Here is a 24,187-nt window from a genome sequence, read left to right as displayed (position 1 = left end):
AATGTAATTTCTGGGCCGCACATTTGAAAACACTTGTGTTGTTGTCCTGGATCATAACAAATATATATATATATATATATATATATTCGAAGACTGTGTACTCAATTAGCATTAATGAATCCTCATCCTCTTGCAGGTAATGCCTATAAAGCTCGCCCTAATAATTGAATTAATGTCGCTTCGCTGACGCTCACTTTGCCCCAAGTTGTTGTTTACTTATTAAGCTAATTGTGTTCATTAAGACCACCTGCCTTTGTGCAAGTACTTTAAAACTTGAGATTGTTGCCATTTTCGATTGATCAAATGCACTTTCCGTGTCTTTAGTTCCTCACTCGCCCCCACCTGAGACTGTTCTAACAATGGCTCACGTCGCAAGTCATCTGCAGCAGCCCAACATCGTCGTCTGCATTTCAAAATCACACAGAAAACATTTGCCAAATGCGAAAATGCAGTCAAAGTCGTGCAATATGCAGTGTCCCCTAACCTGAATCACCCACCCACCGCCAACGGCTAACCCACTTCACCCACCGACTCACAAGCTTGCACAGTGGAAAATTACAATGTTTTGGTTTTATATTTTCTATATTTCTCAAGTCATCATTTGCCCAAAAATGCAAAAATACGAAACATGCATTGCGTATACGTAATATTAAACAGATAGATAGACGATTGGAATGGTAAAGAAGCACATCATAGTTGATAGTAGGTAATGATCTGATATATCATATAAGATAGATAATCATATGATAGATGTAAATGTAAAACTTTTATAGCATAAGCTCTACTGACTAGTGAATTCTTAAGAGATTCAATGGAGATCCTAGATTTCAGTGTAGAGTATCACCCATTGAACACACTTTTTTTGTGATTGTGCAGTCAGCCGTTGATAGAGACATTGAAGTGCGACAGAGAGCGAATTAGAGGGTGAGAAAGAGATGTGAAGATTTAAAGAGATAGAGAGGGAGAAGCAAACAGAGTGAGAGAACAAATACCTCTAGTGCTATTTTCTAGCTGTGCTTTGTGGAAATGTTTGTTGTTGCTGGCGCTGCTTACGCTCTGCAATTGTTGTTATATTTAGCATCGCAGACGCAATTTACATAAAGTTTAATTGATTGGAAAATCAAATCGATTCGATTCGCACTGCAGCAGCAGCAACAGCAATAGAAACAGCAACAACACCAACAATAATGGACATACATTTGCCTTTGACCAGGCGCAGATTGTAGGGGAATTCCCCTAGCCCAAATTGCAAACCGACATCCATGAGCCATCCCAACAAGCCGTATTTCAGACTCAAAGTCGTTTATCTTGCCGCCGTTTGGGAACATTTCTGATCTCGGTTTTGCAGTTGGGCTAATGTAAGTCGCACATAAATACAATAAAGAATGTCGTGGGTGGCAATAAAAGCCAAAGCAACACATTCAGGTCAAATTAAGCTCCTTAACCTGCACTTGACAGCTAGAATTCAATTACAGCCTCAACGTGTTAGAACAATGCCACAAATAATTTAGCAAGAAAGTCAATTTACACAGAACTTTATTGGGAAACCTTTTGGTATCTGCCAGATACCCAGTTTTCTAATAATGATAGTCGTTTATTTATGGCTGTTTAAAAATAAATCAGAAAACTTGATTTACATTTTTGAATTACTCTACTATAAAGGCAAAGTCATATTTAAGGTACCTTACACACCCCATAAAATAACCAGAGATATTATAATCTCGCTTAATTCATCGACTAATAAGCTCATTAAGCCACTAACAAAGTCCACGAACATGTTAAGGAACCTAAATAATTTGCACTCTCCAGTGATAGTCCAACTTTTAGCCATGGCATTTTATTATCAACTTTACAATTGCTTCATTTATCTAGAGTGACTCCTCCAACCCTACCCCCTGTACCTAATCCCAAACCCAAATCCAAATCCACAGGCACTCAAACCAAGCGGTAGCAGCAACAACAACAACGAAACGCTTGTCATTAACAAACAACGCAATACCTGTTTAATTTTTATTGTGAAACTTGGCTCGGCGAGAGCTTAACTTTTTCCGCTGCAGTTAGATACAGACACCCACCCACCTACTATAAGCCCACTCAATGCCCGGGGACCATGGATAATGTCAATGGCCGGGGATCCGAGGTGGGAGCGAGCAGTTCGACGATATGTTTAATGGCACTAGCAATGGAAAAAGTTTACGTATAGCAAAGCAATTCAATTGAAAATAATTAGAAACGTAGCCACATGGCGAAACTTCTTAATTGCCCGACTATTGTGCGTCTACACTAAGCGAAACATGTACTTAGGTTCCTAATATGTGTTTTAAGTTAAGTAGTTAGTAAACATTAGACTTGGTTAGCTAACATTTGCTAGGAACTAAACCATTTTTTATGATTTTTGAGTTATGTTTTTCTTCTTATCTTTTCATTTATGAGATATACTTAACTAAGCCATTTTTCTGAGTGTATGTGACAATGGTGGAACTAGGGTTTGACTGAGAATTGAAAGAGTGCAAAGAACAGAAAATTGCATTATGCATAAGCCGCTAGAGCTTGAGCCATTATCGAACCCCTCCACGTATCCAAACATGAACAGAGAAAGAGAAAGAGACTGAAAGAGAGAGAGAGAGAGAGAGACTGAAGCAATCCAAGAGATACGAATCGAATGAGAGATAGAGCGAGAGTTATGGATAGCAGCCGTATAAAATAAGTGTGTCCATAAAATGCTACATCATTGGAACTCCTCGCCTTGACCATGTTCCTCAGTCAACATATCGCGGTGCTACTGCTCTGGCTATGCTTTGCCATACTCACTGGTAGGTGATCAGTCCATATAGCTTACATATTTATAATAAACATAACCACAGTAAATAGCAATCCGTGGAAATGGGGACCTGGCTCAAATAGTGGACCCGTTGGTGGACCCGCCTGGAATGGTGGAGAAGATTCAACCGATAATATAATCATCCATTCAAAGGGCAACCGCAATTGGCGTTACTGATGTGGTAGGCGTGACCAAGACCAAGTCGTGCTGCATTTGTCAGTAAATTTGTGAATAACTTAACAACAATATTGTTTTGAAACTGATTTTTTCCTAGAACTGAACTCGTCACATATGATAATACTCCATTAAGTGCTTTACTCAAATATATATCGAGTAGTAGTCGAGTAGAACATAAAATTTGTTTACTTTTTAATTATTCACAAGCAAAACGTTAATACACTATGTTTTTGTGTTACTTAACCAGAGGGAGGTTTATTTGTAATATATGCATGTGGGGTTACAGGTTTATTTGATAAGCATTTCGGTTTTTATTGATAAGGCAGGAAAACCAGTTCTATGGGAATTTTCGAGATTCGATGGCTTGACCGTCAAAACAAAGGCGGCACGTGCTATATTAATTTTCTACAGTATAATGCAAATTGCACTCCTCCCATCTGTCCGGTTTATATGGCCAATATGCGTACTACTACTAATACTACTACTACTGTTGGCCTGGCTAAAAAGCTTTCCCGATTTCACACGCTCCACTCTCTCGGTCCGTTGGAATCGGGAGTCGGTTGGCAAGCCGGTGACTAAGTGACTAACGTTGCTCAATCGCAAGTAAACAAAACAAACTTGTGGCTGGCAATTCCCGGTGAATTGCACCGCTGACCTCCTCCCCGGGTTTATCTGTTGATGTTGGGAGAGTAATGCCGCGGGAGAACGGATCATATAGAATATATAGAACGATCACGACGTTTTGAGCCGATATTTGGTGCGCTCGTATAAATAGCTGACACTTGACTTGCCATTGCTATAGTCAATGCAAAATGGGCTCCAGCACTGGAACTTGGATTCTACTTGGCCTGGTGGCCGGCATCGCCTCTCTGTCTACCGGTAAATAAATATTTTGCAATTTAAACTAAGCAAATAAAACGTTCCTTAAATATAATAACATCAACTTGATAAGTCAAGCTGTGAAAGATTTCACGCCAAGTTACTAATTCTATTAGGGACTGTAAAAACTTTATAATTAATGAATCACTTAAAATGGAAAAGCTAAACAAACTTTTTCTTTACCAAATTGTTATAATTCAGGATCGAAACACCTGTTTAGTTATGATTTTTAAATAATTTTTAATGTTATCATTATTAACTTTAGCTGCCAATGTTGGCCGAAGTGATGACCAGACAATCCTACATAATAATGGAAATACCTTTCTATCAAACGGAGCTGGACAAATCATACGCGGACCAGATGGCAAAACAGTTTTGATTGGATCTGATGGACGCAGAATCATTGCGAATGCTGACTCAAGTGAAGAGGACGTCTCCCAGGACTATGGAAGCGGTGGAAGTAATAACAACGTTATCATTAACGGCCAGGGTGGTTCCAGCATAATTCAGAGCGATGGACATAGCTTCATCTACGGAGACGAAAGCCAGGGAAGCTATATCAATAGCAATGGTCGCACTGTTAGAATCATCAATGGAGCCATTGAGCTGAATGAGAACGGAAAGGTGTATACCTTCCAGCCAAAAGCACCTGGTGTGAACCAGAAGGAAACTGTGGATATCAACGGACAGCCAGCTAAAGTGGAGTACTCGAATGGGGACATAATCATCGAACTGGCCGATCACACGGTGGTTGCCAAGATAGGTGGACGTACATTCCTGGGCGATCGTTACTCCTTCGACAATCGCGACAAACTGGAGGCAGAGGCTAAGAACTATGCCGAGCGTATTCAACAAGAAGTAAGGGCCAGCCTAAAGAAAACCATGGATGATCTTCACAAAGACCTTCAAGAAACCCTAGGTAACCTCTTTGTCTAGATAAAGTAAGTGTACATGAGTCGCTCGAAATAAAGCGCATTTGCAGCATTCGTCGCGTCTTTAATTCTGAGATATGTTTATGAGCTAAACGCCTCCAGGAGACACTTTGGTCGCCGTTATATGCAAATTTAGCAGCCGACACATGAGGGCTTCTTAGCCATAATCTCTTGGTTCGCACTACCTCAGGCCACAAGTGTGCGTGTGTGTGGGTGTACGAGTATGTGTGTATTGGCCAATTACCGGGAAATGCCGCACAGCTTAGGTTATGTGATTGATTAGCGGGAAATTCACCGAACCGGCGGCTTAGATGCCTGTTAATTCTAACGCTTAGTTAGGCAGACCAGAATGTTGGAAGCGTGCGCCGATTTGAATACAATTACAGAGCTCGTGGTGGTATTTATGCCCAGTTCTTGGTACCCAAGAGAGGGATATTCCCATTTACCCCGCCAGACTTCTTTATTGGTATTTCCAAGCTAATTTAATCTATTCTCAATTGGTGATCTTGATCTTTTGGCCGCCACAAATTGACAATTGAGCATTAATGAAAAAGACTCTTCATTAAATTATTACTGAATGTTTCGCAGTTAACTTTAAAGGCACACCTATCAAAAGATCTTTGGCAATATTAATATAACATTTAGAGTTACCTTCTAAAAAGTGACATGACTGTGATTCGAGAAGCACATTAATTCGATATGCTAAATATATCGATTAACGTTTACGACAATTTAAGTTTCTTAGACTAAATAAGCTAAATAGGCCTTCAGTATTTGCAAAAGGAAAACCAAACAGGTCTAAATTTGTAGTGTCTATTCTTGAACTTTTCTAATGTCAGCCACAGGCGGTATTCTGAACTAGATTTCTCAAGATCCAAAGATGATCTTTCCGCTGACCGAAGCGCAATTGTCCGCCTGGTGCTCTGCCTTCTACGAATCTCCGCAGAATCGTTTGGCCCAGAATGTTTGCACCGCCCGGGATCCCATCAACATGTGCCAACGATCGCCAGCAGACTTGTGCTCTGATGTTTCCGGCGGTAAAACGTGGCACGAAGTCGATTCGCAGAAAAAGGCAACAAGTGGTGGTCCGGGTTGGATTTGTACCGGTCTGGACCTACTCCGACAGGAGATGGACAAAAAGATGCCGCTGCCTGCGGATTTTGAACTTTCTGCCGCTCATTTGTTTTTCTGGCACAAGTTGGAGCGATGCAACTACTTCCTATGGACAGTTGCTGATCTTCTGATGCAATGTGAGCCACTGGATGGGCGATGCTTCCGGAACTTCATGAAGAACGCCGTTCCAGATGGCGGCAACTGGCAGATGTTCAAGAACCTGGTCAAGAAATATGGTGTGATGCCGAAGAAATGTTATTTGGCCAGCCAACGAAGTCTAAAAATGAACAGTATCCTGAGGAGTAAGGTGGGTATGATAGAGCCTATAATTATGATACTGCAATATTCCATTAACCCTTATCAATTCACAGCTCCGTGAGTATGCCAGCATGCTGCATGCCCAGTTTACGTTTAATGGTAATGGCAACCGTCTGCCGGAACTCATTCAGGAAATGATGCCGCATCTCTTCAAGATAGTGACCATCTGCCTGGGCGAACCACCGGAGGTTTTCGATTGGACATTCTATGACCACAAGAAGCGCTACCAACTCTTGGAGAGCTTGACGTCGGTTAGCTTCTACGAAGTGATGGTGGCACGTACCATCGATCTGGAAGCTTTCGTTTGCCTTGGTCATGATCCTCGAATGTCCTCGAGTTCCCAGCTAAACTATCAGATTGCCCACAGCTCCAATATGATAGGTGGTGAGCCGCATAGGTATAACAACCAATCAATGGACGTCATAATACCGATTATAGTGGACTCCCTGGTCGGCGGTAAGCCCGTTTGGCTTAGCTGTGACCTTTGCAGTAGGTTTAGCTCAAAATCTGGTCATTTAAGTCTACAGTCTCATTCATTTGATTTGATGTTTGGTTTAAGGGTGGGTGAAACCCTTACCAAAGCGGAGAGACTACTCTACAAGGAATCCCGTCGAGATTCTGCTCTATTGCTCACATCCGTTGGATTGGATTCTATGCAACAGCCCGTTGAATTCCGTACACTAAGTGCCTCTTCAATCGGTGAAAGTTTGTCCACTGGGAGCCTTACTGAAGTCGATGAGGATCAGAGAAAAAAGGTGAAAGCTAAGGAGGAACTGCGGAAGAAGGCTACAAAAAACCAGGCTACCTCCATGGATGTAAGCTGGCTAAAAGAATACGCCTTCGAAATTGTGGTTCACGAGAAATTTGTGCCCCCAGGAGTTATTCATGCCACTAAAATCACCAAAAGCAAGGAACTGCCCGCCTGGGATCCAATGGGCGCCTTGCTTAAATAAAATTAGCTATTAAGCCATGTGAAACTGATGACATAAAGACATCATTAGATTTCCTTTCAAATAAATAAAAAATACGCTCAGCTCTCAGTTTAAAACTGTTTAATAAACTTATAAATAATTGTTAAAAATAATAAAACTGGTCTGCCGGTGCCACTTCACCCACGAAATCTGAATCGTCTAGACTGACAAATGAATCTTCCGACATTGTGTCAACTGGGAATCCAAAATTTATGCTTTGGCTAGCAGGAAATCCCAAAACCATGGAAAGGGTAAAGATGCTCAGCAAAAGAATGGCCACGAATCTCATCTTTAAGTGTGTGTGGTACGATCTGTTAGGAAATGAGAACTGATTGCCAAACAGTCCTAAAAAAGTCCTATATGATCTGAAGTAGAATGTGAACTGATTGCCAGGGAGTGCCGATCAAGAAATTATATAGGTTGATCAGGTAAGCCAGCTTTACCGCCTGGTAACCCATTCTACCTGTTTCAGAATTATTGCCAATCTTGCAAAAGTCAGCTGCACCAGGGGATTAACTTCTAGGAATTCCCAAAGTCTTAATGCCATATGGCATCTTGGCTTTCGAAAAGTTATATTGGTTTTATTTCAACTTTCTTGCTCTTAGTTTTCTAAAATAAATATATCAACTATTTCTATATTTTTATATCCTTAAAAATATTTATAATGTAATGCATTACTTAGGCAATATTAACTTTAAGACCCTTGAGCTCAAAATAACTGACAACGAGCTCTTAAAGAGCCGATTTTGAGTTCCCTTTGAACTCTTGTGTCAGCCGCCAATCGTTTGTATAAAATTATTTAAAAATCCCACAACGTTGTGTCCTTTGTGGCAGTTGTTGTCATCGTCACCGAGGCGCGACCTTCACTAAGTTTTTCGGGAATCGTTCCTACGTGCCCGGCATGCCTAATTAGGCATTAGGGAGTTGCCAGGGAGATTTGGTGGAGTAGCCAGCAAGTCGGCAACTGTTTTCGACTTAAGGGATTTGCGCTAAGGAATTTGCCTTTGCACAAAATAAAAAACAACAGAATTAATCTTTGACTAAAAGGCAAATCGTCTTTATTTTTATTAAACTTTCTGCAAATAAATGTTTTTAAAGCATTGCATTTTGGCTTTGCTGAGACCTTTGCAGTAGGATTAGCTCGAAATCTGGTCCTTTAAGTCTCAAATCCCATGCATTTGATTTGAGGTTTGGCCCAAAGCTGAGAGGCTGCTCAACAAGGTATCCCGTCCAAATTCTGTCTTTTTACTCAAATCTGTTGGATTGGACTCTAAGCAACAGCCCATTGGAATCTTGTCTATCGGCGGTCTAACAGAAGTCGACGAGGATCAGAAAAAAAGGTATACGCTAAGGAGGAAGGCTTAGGCCATCGATATTGCGGTTCATGAGAAGTTTGTTCCACAAGGATTTTTACAACGCCACTAGAATCACCAAAAAAAATCCAATAGGCGCCTTGATTAAAATAAATTTAGCTATTAAATCATACCCTGTATATCTGCTGACTTAAAGACCTTATTAGCTTTAGATTTGACTAAAATAAAACGCTCAGTATTAAGTTTAAAACTTTTTTAATATAATTTTACAAAAATTCTTAACTTATAGAGATTTAATGAATTTTACAAATGTAGTCAAGAAACTAAAAATGGAAGATAAAATGCCCAGGAAGGCCCATCGGCGTTGGCGAGCTTTAGGGATCTGGTCTGTCAGGGTTGCTTGACCTATAAGTTCTGAATCCTCAACACTGAGATGTGTAACTTCCGTCTTGCTGTCGATTGGGAATCCAATGTTTGCGCCTTGACTAGCAGGAAATCCCAAGACCATCGAGATGGTGAAGATGCTCAGCAAAAGAATGGCCAGGAACTTCATTATAATGCGTGCTGTATGATCTGAAGCGGAGTGTGAACTGATGCCAGGGAGAGCCGACCAAGATCTTATATAGGTAGAGCAGGTACGCCAGCTGTCTTGCCTGTCAACCCACCCACTCTGCCAGACCTAGGATTATTGCCAATCCTGCAAAAGTTAGTTGAACCAGGGGATTAGCTTATAAAAATTCCCAAAGGATTATGTCACCACATCCGTAGAACAGCTGCTCCAGGTGATTAGCCTTTTGCGATTCCCAGAAATTTTCAGTATTAAGGTTTATGACTTTAAAAAAATCGCTTATTATACTTTTTGGAATGCTTCAAACTAGTTTTATTAGCTTCGATGTGGTTCCCATTTACATGCACAAACGCCCAACACTATGCTATACATTCAGGAACATTTGTCTGATACCTTCACCCCTTTTGATCTCTCAGACGCCTCGCACCGCGACGAAGTTGCAAACTTTGTGAGAGCCTCTATCCAGCCAGCGCGCCCTATTAGGCACATTACGCCGCAAGAAGTCACGCTGCAATTAAAGGCGCTCAACCTAAAAAAGACTCCTGGACCCGATGGCATCGACAATCGAGCGGCAAAGGCTCTTCCACCCAAAGGAGTGCTTGCAGTGGTAAAAATTTTCAACGCCATGCTGAGCCTGGGTCATTTTCCGAGGCAGTGGAAGCAAGCCAGGATCATCATGATCCCTAAGCCAAACAAGCCTCCGACTCAAATTGATTCCTACCGTCCAATCAGTTTATTGTCTACACTATCGAAAGTGTTCGAGCGGTGTTTACTCAGTCGTCTTTTAGAACTACCTCAAGTAGAAGGCCATATACCCCAACATCAGTTTGGCTTTAGAAAATCTCATGGCTGTCCAGAACAAGTCCATCGCCTGGTCAATCACATCACCCATGGACTCGAGCACAAACTGCACACTGTAGGCGTCTTCCTGGATGTCAAACAAGCCTTTGACAAGGTGTGGCATGAGGGCCTCCTGTATAAAATCAAGGAACTTCTCCCTGCTCCCTACTTCGTCATCCTGAGGTCCTTTCTTGCCGATCGAACCTTTGTAGTAGCAGTAAGGGACGCAAGATCCAGCTTGGCTCACATCCACGCAGGAGTGCCCCAAGGAAGTGTGCTTGGTCCATTTCTTTACACCATGTACACAAGTGACATGCCAGTTCCGTCGCCCACTACAGACGCCCGTATGCTTTTGGCTACATATGCTGACGACACGGCGTTGCTTGCGTCCCACACATCTCAGCTGACGGCTTTGGCTGCAGTTCAGGACTGGCTGCGTGCGATGGAGCGCTGGACCAAGCAATGGAATATAGCCATAAACTGCAGCAAGTCGGCAAGCGTAACATTTACACTAAGGCTTACGATCGACATCGTCTTAAATTTTAACGGTGACACCATCCGGAACGCCACATCGCAGTGCTACTTGGGTGTACACCTAGACCAGCGGCTCATATGGAACACCCACATCACGGCAATCAGAGCTAAGTGCGACCGCAAACTTAAGAAGCTCGATTGGCTCCTGAGCGCGAAAAGTCTCCAGCTTTCGACAAAGGTTCTGATAATAAATGCAATTCTCACGCCAACCTGGACGTATGCGATACAAGTTTGGGGCACCGCGTCTAAGCACCAGCTAAACAGGCTGAGGGTAGTTCAGGCACGATCTGCAAGACGGGCTTCCGGGCTTCCGTGGTACGTAACCAACCAGGCCATCCAGAACGACTTACGGCTTGTTCCCGTGGGCGATCTCTTAAACCAACACAGCAGCCGATACTCGGACAGGCTAATAGGTCACCCAAATCCTCTGGCTAGCAGGCTTGCCGACCCGCAATCTACTAGAAGACTTAGTAGATTCCACCCCAGCGACTTGCCATCCCGCTTAATTTCTTAAACTTGTAATATTTTGTAAATAGTTTTATTTTAGTTTTGTAAATATTTGTACATATACTCTAGGTACACCCATAGTACCATAACTAATTTCCTGATAAACGCCCGGTTATGTTCAAATGCCTGAACGATTCCGGCGAAATAAAAATGTAAATATGTAAATAAAAAAAAAAAAAAAAAAACATGCACAAACGCCCAACACTATGCTATACATTCAGGAATATTTAGACGAGGAAACTGGGAGGTGGTGGGAGACCCTCCGGTGGGGCCGGCATTCCGGGTGGAGCCTGACTACGTTGCAGGATAAGGAATATTAATATGTTGGCGTTCCTCTAATCTGTTCTACTCCCGTTCTGTAGTTACCCTGAACTGTGGAGGTGGTGGTGGAGCCTCATTGGCCACCAGACTTGCTTCCAATACAATCGACGAGACTAAAAAAGACCACCAATCATATTGTACATTTTAAACTGAGATCTTAAAAATTAGCAAGTATTGTAAAAATGATGAAAATATCGATAACTTTTCACCCCCAGTTTATGTTTAATGAAAATGGCAACCGTCTCCCGAAACTAATTTAGGAAATGCTCCCGCATCTCTTCAGGATCTGCCCTCCTGGAATCCAATGGGCGATTTGGTTCAATAAAATTGACTATTAAATCGTACCCCGTGAGACCGTGATTAGCTATAGATTTGATTAAATAAGACGCTCAGTATTAAGTTTAAAACTTCTTTATTATAATTTTACAAAATGTCTTAATTTATAGAGATTTCACGAATTTCACAAACTTATCTAAGAAATTAAAAATTGAGGAAAAAAAGCTCCAGAAAGATCGGCGACGGCGAACTTTAGGGATCTGGTCTGCCAGTGTTGGTTGACCTAGGACTTCTGAATCCTCAACACTGAGGTGTGTAACTTCCGTCTTGCTGTCGATTGGGAATCCAATGTTTACGCCTTGGCTAGCAGGAAATCCCAAAACCATCGAGATGGTGAATACGAGGTGTGTTCAAAAAGTAAGGTGACTTTGTATTTTCAAGAAAAACTATTAATTTATTTATCAATATTTATGTTGTCCCCTTCAAAGTAATCCCCCTCAGATACAATACACTTATGCCAACGGTTTTTCCAATCCTCAAAGCACTTCCCATAAGCACTTTTCGGTATAGCCTTGAGCTCTTGCAGCGATGCAGTCTTTATCTCTTCAATCGTTGCAAATCTCCGTCCTTTCATAGGTCTCTTCAGTTTTGGGAACAAGAAAAAGTCACATGGGGCCAAATCCGGTGAATATGGTGGCTGAGGCATTATTGTGGTGTTGTTTTTGGCCAAAAAAATCTCTCACAAGCAAAGATGAGTGAGCAGGGCATTATCGTGATGCAAAAGCCATGAATTGTTTTTCCACAATTCTGGACGTTTCTTTCGTATTGCTTCTCGCAAACGGCGCATAACTTCCAGATAATACTGTTTATTGACCGTACGACCATATGGTAAGAACTCCTGATGCACCACGCCATGGTAATCGAAGAAAACAGTGATCAAAACTTTGACATTTGATCGAACTTGGCGTGCTTTTTTCGGTCTTGGCTCGCCTGGGCTCTTCCATTGGGACGATTGGGGCTTTTGGTTTCGATATCATAACCATATACCCATGATTCGTCACCAGTTATGACCCTTTTGAGTAAATCTGGGTCGTCGTTGACGTCATTCAACAGCTCTTGAGCGATGCTCATGCGACGGTTCTTTTGGTCAAAATTCAGCAATTTCGGAACAAACTTCCCGACACACGACTCATACCCAAAACGTTTGAAAAAATTTCATGGCACGAGCCAAGCGATATACCGACATCTTCAGCAACTTCTCTGATAGTGATTCGACGATTTTCCAAAACAATTTTCGTCACTGCTTGAACGTTTTCATCAGTTGTTGACGTGCTTGGGCGTCCAGAGCGAGGCTGGTCATTGGCATCTTCCCGGCCATCTTGGAAGAGTTTGTACCACTTGTACACATTTTTTTTACTCAGAACAGTTTCACCGTATGCCACTGTCAACATTTCAAGTGTTTCAGAGCACTTAATTTTATTTTTTACACAAAATTTGATGCAAATCCTTTGATCCATATTTTTCGATAGCAAAAAATCGCCGAGCTCGCAAAATAACTTGTAACTTTACGCCTCTCACAACCAAACAAAAGAGGATGTTCCATTGAAACTTGGTACAGATGTTAGGGAAGAGTGTACCAATATAACAAAACAAAAAAATCGATAATCGAAAATATGTTGCCCGCGAAATTTGAAAAGTCACCTTACTTTTTGAACACACCTCGTATGCTCAGCAATAGAATGACCACGAACTTCATTTTAAAGCGTGCTGTATGATCTGAAGCGGAGTGTAAACTGATGCCAGGGAGAGCCGTGCAAGATCTTATATAGGTAGAACAGGTACGACAATACGTAACCTACCCACTTTACCTGACCTAGGATTATTGCCCATCTGGCAAAAGTTAGCTGCACCAGGGGATTAGCTGGTAAAAATTCCCAGGAACTTACTGACTCCTGGACTTATGGAAAGTTTTATGGTTTAAGTACAAGGAAGCCATTCCAACCCTAGAAACCATATATACAAAAATTGGCCGAGCCAATTTTGCCATGCCCGTTATTCTGTTCGTTTGCTTTCTGAAGAATTGCTGAGATCTCGGTAACTACAAGTGATGGGATTAAGTAAGCAGTTTCTAACTAATGCCACCGAACCGTATACTTCTTTCCTTATCCGACCTCCCCCACTCTAACACCATAATAATAAAATTTACTTTAGGTCAGTTATTAAACATGTTTTTTTCTGATAAAAGGTGGCGCTAGTAAAATTACTAACTGCATAGGTTTTAAGCTGGCAAAGAGCTTATTTTAAAATTGAATAAGACAGTAAGAAACTCTACACTTGACTATTGCAATACTTTTTGCACCCGTTAATCGTAAAGTAAAAGGGTATATTGCCGAAGGTGTAGCATGCCGAAGGAAGCGTTTCCGACCCTAAAAAGTATATATGTACAACATTCTTTATCAGTAACAATAGCAAAGTCGATTAAGCCATGTCCGTCTGCCCGTCTGTTCGTATGACCGCTAAGATCTCGGTAGTTCTAAAGTAACGGATAGTAAACGATTACTAGCATCGGAGTATATTTATTCGGAACATTAAGTTAAAGGAATATAAATGCTTTCCTATATAACGGATACCCATAGTCATGGTATTCGTCCTTAACGTTTTCCAAAATGTCATCGAGTTCCTAGCTAAACTATCAGGGGACTGATAACTGCTATATGATAGGTAGTGGGCCGCATAGGTATAACAACCTAGCCTAACTACAATTGTAGGTCAGGTTAAAAATTTTACAAAAGGAGTTATATATGCCACCAGAATCCTCCAAAGCACCTGCCTCCAATGGGAACCCTACCAAAATTAGCTAATAAATCATACAAATGTAACAAAGCCATAGTTTTAGTAGACTGTTTAACTGTTTATTAAACATACTTTAATTACTAATTATTATTATTCATTTAAGTTTAAAAGCTCTCCGAATGCATTTCCCAAGTGTGTAGCTGCGGAGATCATATCCAGAAAGGAGCGACAACGGCGAACTTCGCTGCCACTTGAATCGTCCGTGGGACAGCCAAATTTAATTTCCAGCTGGTTCTCATTTGGCAGTCCAACATCTATGCCTATTCTAGGCGGATATCCCAAAACCATCGAAATGGTAAAGATGCTCAGCAGAAGGATGGTCACGAACTTCATCTCAACGTGTGTGTGGCTTGATCTGTAAATGAGCAAATGAGAAAGAGTCCTATTCCAGTCCTGTATGATCTGAAGCCGAGTTTGAACTGATTGCCTGGAGAGCCGACTATGATCTTATATAGGTGGAACAGGTACGCCAACTTTACTGCCTTGTATCCCACTATACCTGACCCATGATTATTGCCAGTCCTGCAAAAGGTAGCTGCACCAAGGGATTAGCTTGTAAAAATTCCCATTGCCTTAATGACATATGGCTACGCTTAAGAAAAGTTTCTTGGTTTTAGTTCTACCAACGATTTGTAAGTCTTGTTAATTTAGGAAATTTATAAGGTATAAGGGGTTTAAGGTCTTACAGCGCACCCTAAGGCCTTTATTGGGATTCCTCTGATTGCTTTTAGTCTTCACTTGGCAGTTAAGTTAACAAGTTGTAAAATGTGGTCCATTTTATCGATATTTTAAGAGACCATTATGTTAGGTCTTGAACAAAAATAATATTTGAAATCAAGAAGTTCCCAGTCTGTAACTGTTTAATTTCGAAACCTTTATTCTTTTATCCGTTTAGAAAATAAAAACAGCAGAATTAATCTTTGACTAAAAGGCAAATCGTCTTTATTTTTATTAAATTTTCTACAAATAAATGTTTTAAAGCACAATCTACCAGGAGCCCTTGCCCTGTGCGAAGTACGGGTAGGGGGCATTATATGTGGGATAGGGCTGGGGGGAGTATGCGGGAAATTGTCGAGGCAACTGAGGCTCTACGATCACCGGCTGAACCACCACGGTTGGCTGAAAGAGTTTGCTCAGGAGATGACGAGGCCGGCGTATGCTGTTAAAGACCACGTCTGGCGATTCCGATGGATCTGAGGATGAATCGGATGCTGGTGGGGCCAATTTAAAAACAGGCACCGGAACACTTCGCACAATACGATTTTTGTCGTCGTTATCAGGAAATGCTGTAACCATCGCAATGGTCAGGCTGCTCAACAGAAGAATGGCGACGAACTTCATCTCAAAGCGTATGTTGTGCGATCTTAACGGAAATGAGAACTGATTGCCGATGAATCCTGTACAAGTCCTTAAATAGGTTAAGCAGGTATGTCAGTTACGCCCATTCTACCTGAACAAGGATTATTGGTCCTTATCCTTAAAACAGCTGCACCAGGTGATTAGCCTTTTGCGATTCCCAGAAATTTTCAGCATTAAGGTTTATGACTTTAAGAAATTCGGGTATTATACTTTTTGGAATGCTTCAAACTAGTTTTATTAGCTTCGATGTGGTTCCCATTTACATGCACAAACGCCCAACACTATGCTATACATTCAGGAATATTTAGACGAGGAAACTGGGAGGTGGTGGGAGACCCTCCGGTGGGGGCGGCATTCCGGGTGGAGCCTGACGTCGTTGCTGTGTGGATAAGGAATATTAATAGATCGGCGTTCTCTGACCTATTTAAATCGGGATCTATACTTACCCTGAACTTTGCAGTTGGTGGTGGACCCTCATTGTTCACCAGGGCATTACGACGAGACTAAAAAAAAGACAGCCAATCAAGTTGTAGTTATAATACTAAGTTAGTTCCTTAAAATTTCTAGCTTATGAAACTGAACACCTATTAACTGAATATATAGCCATTTTTAAATAAAAATGAATGACTTCTTCAATTGTAAAGATTATATCCCGACACTAGGTTCTTACTCGGACTTTCTGTGTTGGTGGCGGTTCGTCGCATGGTTTCGTTTCGAGGACATGGCGCCTGGCCTATAATAAGGCATTTAACATAAGTTTGCATTAGGAGGGCTAAATTGTGAATGCGTCTCCAGTGAACCGCCTCCTTGGAATCGAGTTCATTCATTTGGTCTGGTGCCTTTAGTTTTGGTTGGGCCAATAGTCTTAGGTATTCAGTTGGCCTTCAGTTTGACCTTTCTGTACTTACCCGCTTGAATAGCCCCACGAACTTTGGTTCCTGCAAAGAGATACGATTAAACCCGCTGATGGGCCACAACAAACCACCGAATCCTACCTCTACTCCGTTTGTGGTGCCCCCACCACGTCCGTCGACTCCGAGGAGGGTTACAGCCACAATATAAAAAACAACCAAAACAACGAAAAGTAGCTTCATTTTGGAGCTGTCACGTTCTTACGGCTCACTAAAATGCTGAAAATGGCCCGGACGATTCGCTTGGTTTTCCTGTACGGTTGCTGCAACATCGACTACTTTATATACCCGATGATTCTATAGGTTGGATTGCATTTAATTGGCTTGTTAAGAGCGCTATCCGGAATCTTGTATATTTGCGGCCGATACATGTCAGGCGATAGACAAAAACACGTTAATAGCATATTAAATCAACAATTTTCAAGATGCATCTTGCAGATACATCGAAACACACAAAGTTGCCGCTCGAGTGGGAAATTTAAAATTATAGCATCAAATGATTCTATCCGACAGAAAGAATGCAGAGAAAACATTTTATTGTAAACCAACTTAATCTAACTTAAGCTTGGAATACACTTATGGTTCGTAATATATTTTTTCGTCTCTTCAGTGAAAACTCAAATAAGGTTGGGGAATATTCGCTTGGAGGCTGACAAAGTGAAATAAGTGATATATAATACAGGTTGGTGTTAAACTGTAAAGTCAATCTCCGAATTCCTTGAAGTTTTCCCCAGTGCAGCAATTAGAATGCATCTAGTCAAGGTGTTACACCGAATTCGTTTTATAGCTGCAATCTCTGTGTTCCGGTATTGTTACCTTTACAACGTTATGAAACAATCTGCTACCGCTCCCGCAGAGCCACGCCCCCGTCCGCCCCCTGCCAAGGAGACAAATGATTCAGCGTTTCGCGCTATTTTTCATTATTTCCGCTTGTAAACGCCACAATGCGTCCACGTTTGCTAAGCTTTGCATAATTCCGAATTATAACGCGCTTTGATGTCGCCGCGAGGATCTGCCCGTCCTTCTCCTGGCCCTCCTCTCGTCCTCCCTCGCACTCTCGTCAAGTCAAATAGAAAGTGCAGGCGACAACGCAAAAAACTGTCAACAGGGGGCTGGCGAAAGGGGGAGGGCGTGAAAAGAAAGTACAAAAATAAATAAGCGCACTTTTTTCTCATTTCCGTTGCTTACTTTGACGTGTTTAGTTTTTGATGTGCACATTCGCACATCCTTGGGAGAAAGGAGAGAGGGCGCACTGGACAAAATTCGAATTATCTTTCTTAAGAAAATGCACAATGTACTGAGGTAAGTCAAATTCTTAAACCACATAAAAGTAGACAGCATATTTTTACATTTAAAGAGCAAATTAGCCATTAAAAATTCGAACTTTTTCACTGCATACTTTTGAGTGCTGTTAAGTGATTTAAGAACCTTAGTGTCTTTCTCTGGAATGAATTATATTCTTCTTATATTCATTTCTTCAAAAGAATTTATTTAAAATATCATTTAATATATTATTGCCTCAGACTTTCCAAAATTTCAAACTTAAATTATATATTTTTATGAGTGTGGAAAGGAGAAATAGAAAGGAGTGGCAAGGCAAATGATTAAATTCGCCGACGACATGGACAGCGCTCTCTCATTTTCTCCTCCAGGACATCTTGTATCTTTCTCTCTCTCACTCGTTCGTGTGATATCTCACTCCATCCAGATATGGCTGTCTCTGTCGCCGGCGCTTCCTCTCTTTGTCTGTGAGAAAACTTTTCTCATTAGAAAACTTTTACTATTTCCGCTACTCAACGCCAAACGCAAACAACAAACGACAAAAATACGAAAAACATAAAAAAGTGCCACGTTCGAAAGACCGAAATGCGTAAATGTGTTGTAAATAAAATGTTTGATGCGCCTAAAGCTCCAAAAATGTCATTCGGCAAGTTGAATTACAGTTGGATCTGCCGAGGTCAGTGATCACTAAAGTTTTTAGTATCTGCGATCTATGTTAAATCATTTTTAATTTTACATTCCTGAAGAATAAACTTTATTGTTAATTTCATTAACCAATTCAAAACGAATAAGCCAAGTTAAAAGTGATTGTTAACAGTCTACTTACATCTGCTTGAAAGCCAAAGAAAACTACATAACAATATTGAGAATAAGCAGAAATCGAGGCGGCTAAATCTTCACTTTATTCAATTTGCAAAGCCAAGCTGAAAGCGCTGCTTGAAAATCAATAAATCAGTTCGCTCGGCAGCTTACCTCAGTTTCAATTCAATCAGATTTTATTATTTGATTTTACCTTTGCCTCTGCCTGCGGGTGACCCCTCCTCCGCTACTCTTGTTCTTCCTTCTTCCGGTTTCCTGTGCTTGCAGCGCATTTCCTTCAAGTACTTCGCATTTGCTCTAATTTGATTTTGAGCGGCAGCTTCTTCTTGTGCCATTGCCGCTGCCAAGCTGCCAGGCTGTCAACTGTCATCGCGAATTTGAAATGCTCGCCGGTTTTGAGCTGCAAATATTGATTTCGAATCCAAGCTAACTGCTATTCAGGAAGTGCCCCTGAGTTGCCGAATTTCACTGCAATTTCACTACAAGTTTTCAATTTGTCAGTTAATTGTCGGTTGTAGCTCAAAGGATATGGTACAACGTTAAAGCTGGTACATGGTCAAAAGTGATTAAATAAGGCTAATAATTATATCCTTTCGCATCATGTGTTTAAATTATAATAAAGCCATCCTTCGTGTTCATAAAAAGTTATATAAGCCCATCTGCCACTTAATTAGGTTTACTATATATTCTACAAAACTATTTGGAAAACATTCGGCTTACATTTGCTCACAAAAATTACTCTCAATTTCCACGCAGAAACGCCTTTTGCTTGTTTCAAATAGTTTTCAATAAAAGTACGCAACAATTTATGAGTTCAGGCGGAATGAGAACACAGAGCCCAATATAGATGACAATTCAATATTACCACTTTAATGGCATTAATGGGAATGAAAAATTCAATTACCAGCCGGGCCATTAGTAGCCCATAGATCTGATGCTGCCATTTAATGCGCCATAAGTAGCCAGTGAAATTAATGCCCGACTGCCCCAATTGACAAAGTGCCCGGGCCAGGCCGAGCCATTGCGCTAATGCAAAACATAAACCAGGCAGCCGGGCTGCCCGGTGAAATGTGTTTTAGTTGTCGATGCATATTCGCCAAATAACCCAAACCCAGAGCCCAGAACCCAGTTACCAGATACTAGATACCCTCTCCCAGCAATACTCTCTGGGTAATAAGTTCAATAGCGCCCGTTCAACTACGGAAAGCTGCATCACGTCGCCGGCAAACGAGGGCATCACGAACCGGATAATGATCAACGAACTGTATACGTTTCCGCAATCGTAGTCAAATCGACAAACATGCACCCAGAGTGCAGCGGCTGGTTCGACAGCTCCTTTCTGCTCCTTTCTATTCCTTGCGCTTGCTTCTGGCTGTAGCTCCTCCTGCTCCCTACTGCTCCTTGCCACCGCTGTCACTGGGGACTACTCTGCATCGGAATGGCATCGAAGGCCGAGGAGCTTTAGGGATGTTGCCCAAGCAGCTTATGCCGCTTCGCTGGGCAACGCCTGTGCCAACATCTACACTGGATGAGAAATCGCCTTCGAATCGACAACATAATTTCGATATTTATTATCCCTAATAAAGTGATAAATCTTAGACGAGGAAAATGTTTTATAAAAATATCACAAAATAGTTTACGATAGCTAGGGGAATTCAGAAACTATTTGACACTGATGAGACTATGTGGTGTTTTCTCCCAGTGAATGGTAACCAAACTGGGACACAGAAGGTGGCCATTGGTACACCCACACCCTTTACCCGTTGAAGTATTTTGCATTATTGATAAACTGCTTTCTCGTAGTCGTCATCGTTGTCGTTGTCGGTACAAGAAATAAAGCAGCGGCAAAGAATATTTATGACACTGCCATGCCCCAGCAAACACTGTAAAAAATACATGCATATGTATATGAGTATTGGCAGCCAGTAGAGCGAACAGACAAACTCGGCACGCCCCAAAAGCTTGAAACGTGTCGGGCATTAAGCGTCGAAACGTGTGTAACAGGCTTCCTTAAAAGCACCTTGCCATGATAATGGATCTTCCATCTCTTCCCAGTCAGTGACACATTCAAACCACTTTCGATGGGAAACGAATGACCTACGAAGATTTAACTGAAGTCTCCGAGAAACAGTGATTATTTATTATTTTGCCAATTTATCACATACCCGTATACAGTCGAACTTCCATACTGCGAACTTTTCTTAAAATGACAAAAAATGTTTGATAAAAACTTTATAGAAAAAATAAGAAGAGAAAAGTTGAAAAGTAGTTGTTTAAGAAAGTTCTTATTGTTTACTCTATATTCTTAATGATAATCAAGTATGGTTAGCAAGTGATCCTCCACACCCACACCTTTGATTAGGACATTGCTTGTGAGGGCAACAAATCAATCACGGAAATGTGATCACTTCAGCAATAACTCAGTGATGAAAATAGGAATAAGAGAAGCTAATTGTAAGTGTCCTAACCAAATCCTTTTAATTAAGCCATAAGCCAGGCCGTAAAACAGATCTGCACTATTATAAGTTACAAACGCGATTTACCTTGCAGTCAGGAAGAACTTCGTCGATTTTTTTGGCAATTCCCGGAGGTCTGAAGGGAAAAAATGGGAAAAGGAAAGGAAAAGGCGCCAATGGAGCGTTTAACGGCTGCTACGCAATGTTCACGAAGACAGAAAATTATAAAGGTACTGGGGGGCTGCAAAAAAAGGGACAAGTGGGCGTGGCCCTGGGGAAGGGGACCAGGGTGTGTTTCAAAAAGCATTTGCCAGACCAATTTAGCGTGGCTCCAAACTCTCAACTCGGCGCACAGTGAGTGCAAAAAATGTGTGCTCGTTGCGTTGTAATTGCATTTGCTTTTGCTTTGTTGTTGCTTACAAAAAAGCCACCGCAACTAGGAGAGCGGGAGCGAGAAAAAGTTAACGAACGGGCACAAAGGACCTCCATACGACATCGCTGCGACACCATGGGAATATACATGGGAACAGGACCAAAAAGGGGCGTGGTCCGTGGACAGTGCGTCTCTGCGTCTGGTAACGCACACATCACGTAGCGAAGTTGCCGCAACTAAAACTTCATCAATTTGCCTTGTGAATCCTTGGAAACTTTTTGCCCCGATGTCTACCGTGCGTGAGTGCAAGTATGTGTTTGGGTGGCTATAAGTACGACGTACTTTCTAACAGTTGCGGTGGAAATAATAATTATTAAGTTTAATATGTGAGCTAGCATTAGAGTTGAATTTGATGCATTACTTAACTGCTGATACTAAATAAAATAATTTTCGTTTAAACTAATGAAATTTCGAGAAGGAATTTAAATAATAAATTTAATATCAAAACGTATATTTAAAAGTAATCATCCAAACACTTCCTCAATCCTATACATAAAAGCATTTTAAATTATGTTAATTTGCATTTTGATACTATTATCTTGAACGTTACTGTACAAAGGGAACGTGCATTCCGGCCAGTGCATAAAGCAAATTATATCGGTTGGTTTGAGAGCGAGCTTCATTTTACGCAATTTTCAGACCATCGCAATGCAGTGCCCTGCGCTCCATTTGGCCATTAATGCCTCGCGTTTTATTTATGATTAATTACAGCGTTTAAAAGTGCATAAATTTGCATTGGATAAAAGTGTTTTTACTAACGAAAATAATTAAATACGTCACAGCCACAATGAAAACCGATGGAGGACGATGGCTACGACCGGAGAGTACATAATATATGAATTTACATTAAAGTTGTATCCTTCCTTTGATTTAAATATCAATTGACTTGATTACATTATGGTTGGTTGAACATATTTACGACAAAGATATAACGATTAACTTTAAGTTGTTGATTTTAAGACAAAATATATATACATGGTGAATATGAAAAAATAAAAAAATATATTTTATCTCGAGCAGATTTAGTTCTAATCGTAGAACAATTTAATTTGGATTTTAAAACATTTTTAGATATCTTGGAATAAATTATTCGATTGACAACATCTTCCTTGCATTTCAACTAAAAATTCATTGATTGCTTATATTTTTCCAAGTGTAATCACAATAAAGATTACCTATCAGCTGGAAGCAAAGAGAGCGGAGAAGAACAGAAAATGAGGTCTGTAAACAAAGATTCTATAGAAGCTTAAAGCTCGGCTTCAAACTTTTATTGTTTATAAGATTATAATTAATTGTTTTGATTGTCGTAGCTGGTCACCACATGGGCTCCTTCATCCTGTCGATAGCCCAGTCCATTGTAAATCACGTAGGTCCAGAAGTAGAGGGTATCACCATGGTTCAGTTTTGTCTCGCGATCTCGGAAGGTCCAGCGACCCCTTTTGGCACTCGGGATGTCCCTTGCCCATTGCCCCGCCTCCAGTCCGTCAAACTCCTCGTTCAGTTTACCATGGAAGGCGAACAGTGAAATACCCTCAGCATCCGGAATGGAGACCTCGAATCCCTTGGGATAGAACACGCGCACCTGGGCCTCAGGTGCCTCATAGGCGTGGCCACTACAAATCGCCACCGTCAGGAGCAGAAGGCACAACGGAAGTCGACCCATCACGAATCGGAACAGAACGGAACGTGTTGTGGTATTGAACCTCGGAACTGAACTAAATCTGATGACCGAACCCGATTTTCGATTTATTATCAAAACCAACACGGGAGAGCGACAGAAAGCTCAGTATAATCGGAACTTTTTCTGTTTGAACCGGTCGCATGGTCAATGGGTTCTAGAGAACGAAAATCATAATAACTTTTAAATTATTATAGGAAAATTCAATATAAAATAACATTATATTTATTATCTTGAATTATTTATCCCTTTTATTCGCCACCCCTAGTTTCACCTCCCTGAAACAGTTGAATATTCCAAATGCCAGTTCGCACAAATCCTTTTCATCTTCGAAATCGCCTCGACACCAAACCAACTCCATTGCCACATATCTCCAGTCCACAACTCCGGACTTCATGTACTTGTCAATCTGCACCTGCCCTGAGGGGCTAATCAGTCCCATGTCTATGAGTACACATGTAAGAAAGCACCTGTAACCCCGATCATCAAATGAAGGATCCTTTCTATCTGGCCAGTGATTTAGCACTTGAGTGGCTTCATCTTCGGTTAACTTCATGTACTTAATACAAGGATTGTACACTGCAGAGTTGCCCTTTACAAAAATATGGGGGAATTAAAAACATATTATTTTTAAATACGAAAACCGTCTTACATGAACAGTCCCACAGGAAAGAAGTAGGATTAAGTACAGTGCTTGTCGGTCCAACATGCTTCTCTATATTCATGGAAAACCTTCAATTCACTTACTTATAAAAATCAAATATAAGGCAATTAAAACTCTTCACAATGGCCATTCATAGTTTAATTGCAGCGCTTTGAGTGATATA

The 24,187-nt window shown here is 41.1% G+C and overlaps 7 protein-coding genes across 8 annotated transcripts; 3 read left to right on the top strand and 4 right to left on the bottom strand.

The window, feature by feature from the left end:
- Positions 1 to 2,726: 2,726 nt before the first annotated feature.
- On the top strand, positions 2,727 to 3,178 carry LOC108108969. The gene is made up of 2 exons (XM_017217224.1): positions 2,727 to 2,813; positions 2,865 to 3,178. Exons 1-2 carry the CDS (start codon positions 2,753 to 2,755, stop codon positions 2,996 to 2,998), a joined length of 195 nt encoding a protein of 64 aa, XP_017072713.1. The 5' UTR covers positions 2,727 to 2,752; the 3' UTR covers positions 2,999 to 3,178.
- Positions 3,179 to 3,779: 601 nt separating this feature from the next.
- On the top strand, positions 3,780 to 4,861 carry LOC108108915. Its single transcript, XM_017217165.2, has 2 exons — positions 3,780 to 3,877; positions 4,143 to 4,861. Exons 1-2 carry the CDS (start codon positions 3,811 to 3,813, stop codon positions 4,811 to 4,813), a joined length of 738 nt encoding a protein of 245 aa, XP_017072654.1. The 5' UTR covers positions 3,780 to 3,810; the 3' UTR covers positions 4,814 to 4,861.
- Positions 4,862 to 5,607: 746 nt separating this feature from the next.
- Positions 5,608 to 7,273, top strand: LOC108108930 (bleomycin hydrolase). Of its 2 annotated transcripts, XM_017217184.1 has the most exons (3): positions 5,608 to 6,229; positions 6,294 to 6,696; positions 6,761 to 6,908. In XM_017217184.1, exons 1-3 carry the CDS (start codon positions 5,690 to 5,692, stop codon positions 6,784 to 6,786), a joined length of 969 nt encoding a protein of 322 aa, XP_017072673.1. In that variant the 5' UTR covers positions 5,608 to 5,689; the 3' UTR covers positions 6,787 to 6,908. The 2 variants fall into 2 exon arrangements, with proteins under 2 accessions (XP_017072673.1, XP_017072672.1); XM_017217183.1 differs by having other exon boundaries at positions 6,294 to 7,273.
- An 8,069-nt stretch (positions 7,274 to 15,342) lies between these two features.
- Positions 15,343 to 15,814, bottom strand: LOC108108933. Its single transcript, XM_017217187.2, has one exon. The coding sequence runs from the start codon at positions 15,762 to 15,764 to the stop codon at positions 15,411 to 15,413; it is 354 nt and encodes a 117-aa protein (XP_017072676.1). The 5' UTR covers positions 15,765 to 15,814; the 3' UTR covers positions 15,343 to 15,410.
- Positions 15,815 to 15,989: 175 nt separating this feature from the next.
- On the bottom strand, positions 15,990 to 16,949 carry LOC108108934. Its single transcript, XM_017217188.1, has 4 exons — positions 16,778 to 16,949; positions 16,691 to 16,720; positions 16,229 to 16,285; positions 15,990 to 16,161 (listed from the first exon to the last, which is right to left on the bottom strand). The coding sequence occupies exons 1-4, from the start codon at positions 16,874 to 16,876 to the stop codon at positions 16,087 to 16,089; spliced, it is 261 nt and encodes an 86-aa protein (XP_017072677.1). The 5' UTR covers positions 16,877 to 16,949; the 3' UTR covers positions 15,990 to 16,086.
- A 5,967-nt stretch (positions 16,950 to 22,916) lies between these two features.
- On the bottom strand, positions 22,917 to 23,382 carry LOC108108959 (gram-negative bacteria-binding protein 3). Its single transcript, XM_017217214.2, has one exon. It carries the CDS (start codon positions 23,343 to 23,345, stop codon positions 22,971 to 22,973), a length of 375 nt encoding a protein of 124 aa, XP_017072703.1. The 5' UTR covers positions 23,346 to 23,382; the 3' UTR covers positions 22,917 to 22,970.
- Positions 23,383 to 23,598: 216 nt separating this feature from the next.
- On the bottom strand, positions 23,599 to 24,069 carry LOC108108870 (general odorant-binding protein 57e). The gene is made up of 2 exons (XM_017217088.1): positions 24,013 to 24,069; positions 23,599 to 23,952 (listed from the first exon to the last, which is right to left on the bottom strand). Exons 1-2 carry the CDS (start codon positions 24,067 to 24,069, stop codon positions 23,599 to 23,601), a joined length of 411 nt encoding a protein of 136 aa, XP_017072577.1.
- Between the last annotated feature and the right edge of the window lie 118 nt (positions 24,070 to 24,187).

Source organism: Drosophila eugracilis, unplaced genomic scaffold (genome assembly GCF_018153835.1).
Source record: "Drosophila eugracilis isolate 14026-0451.02 unplaced genomic scaffold, ASM1815383v1 contig_1765, whole genome shotgun sequence".
Lineage (NCBI taxonomy): Eukaryota > Metazoa > Arthropoda > Insecta > Diptera > Drosophilidae > Drosophila > Drosophila eugracilis.
This window is presented reverse-complemented; position numbering and strand designations above follow the sequence as displayed.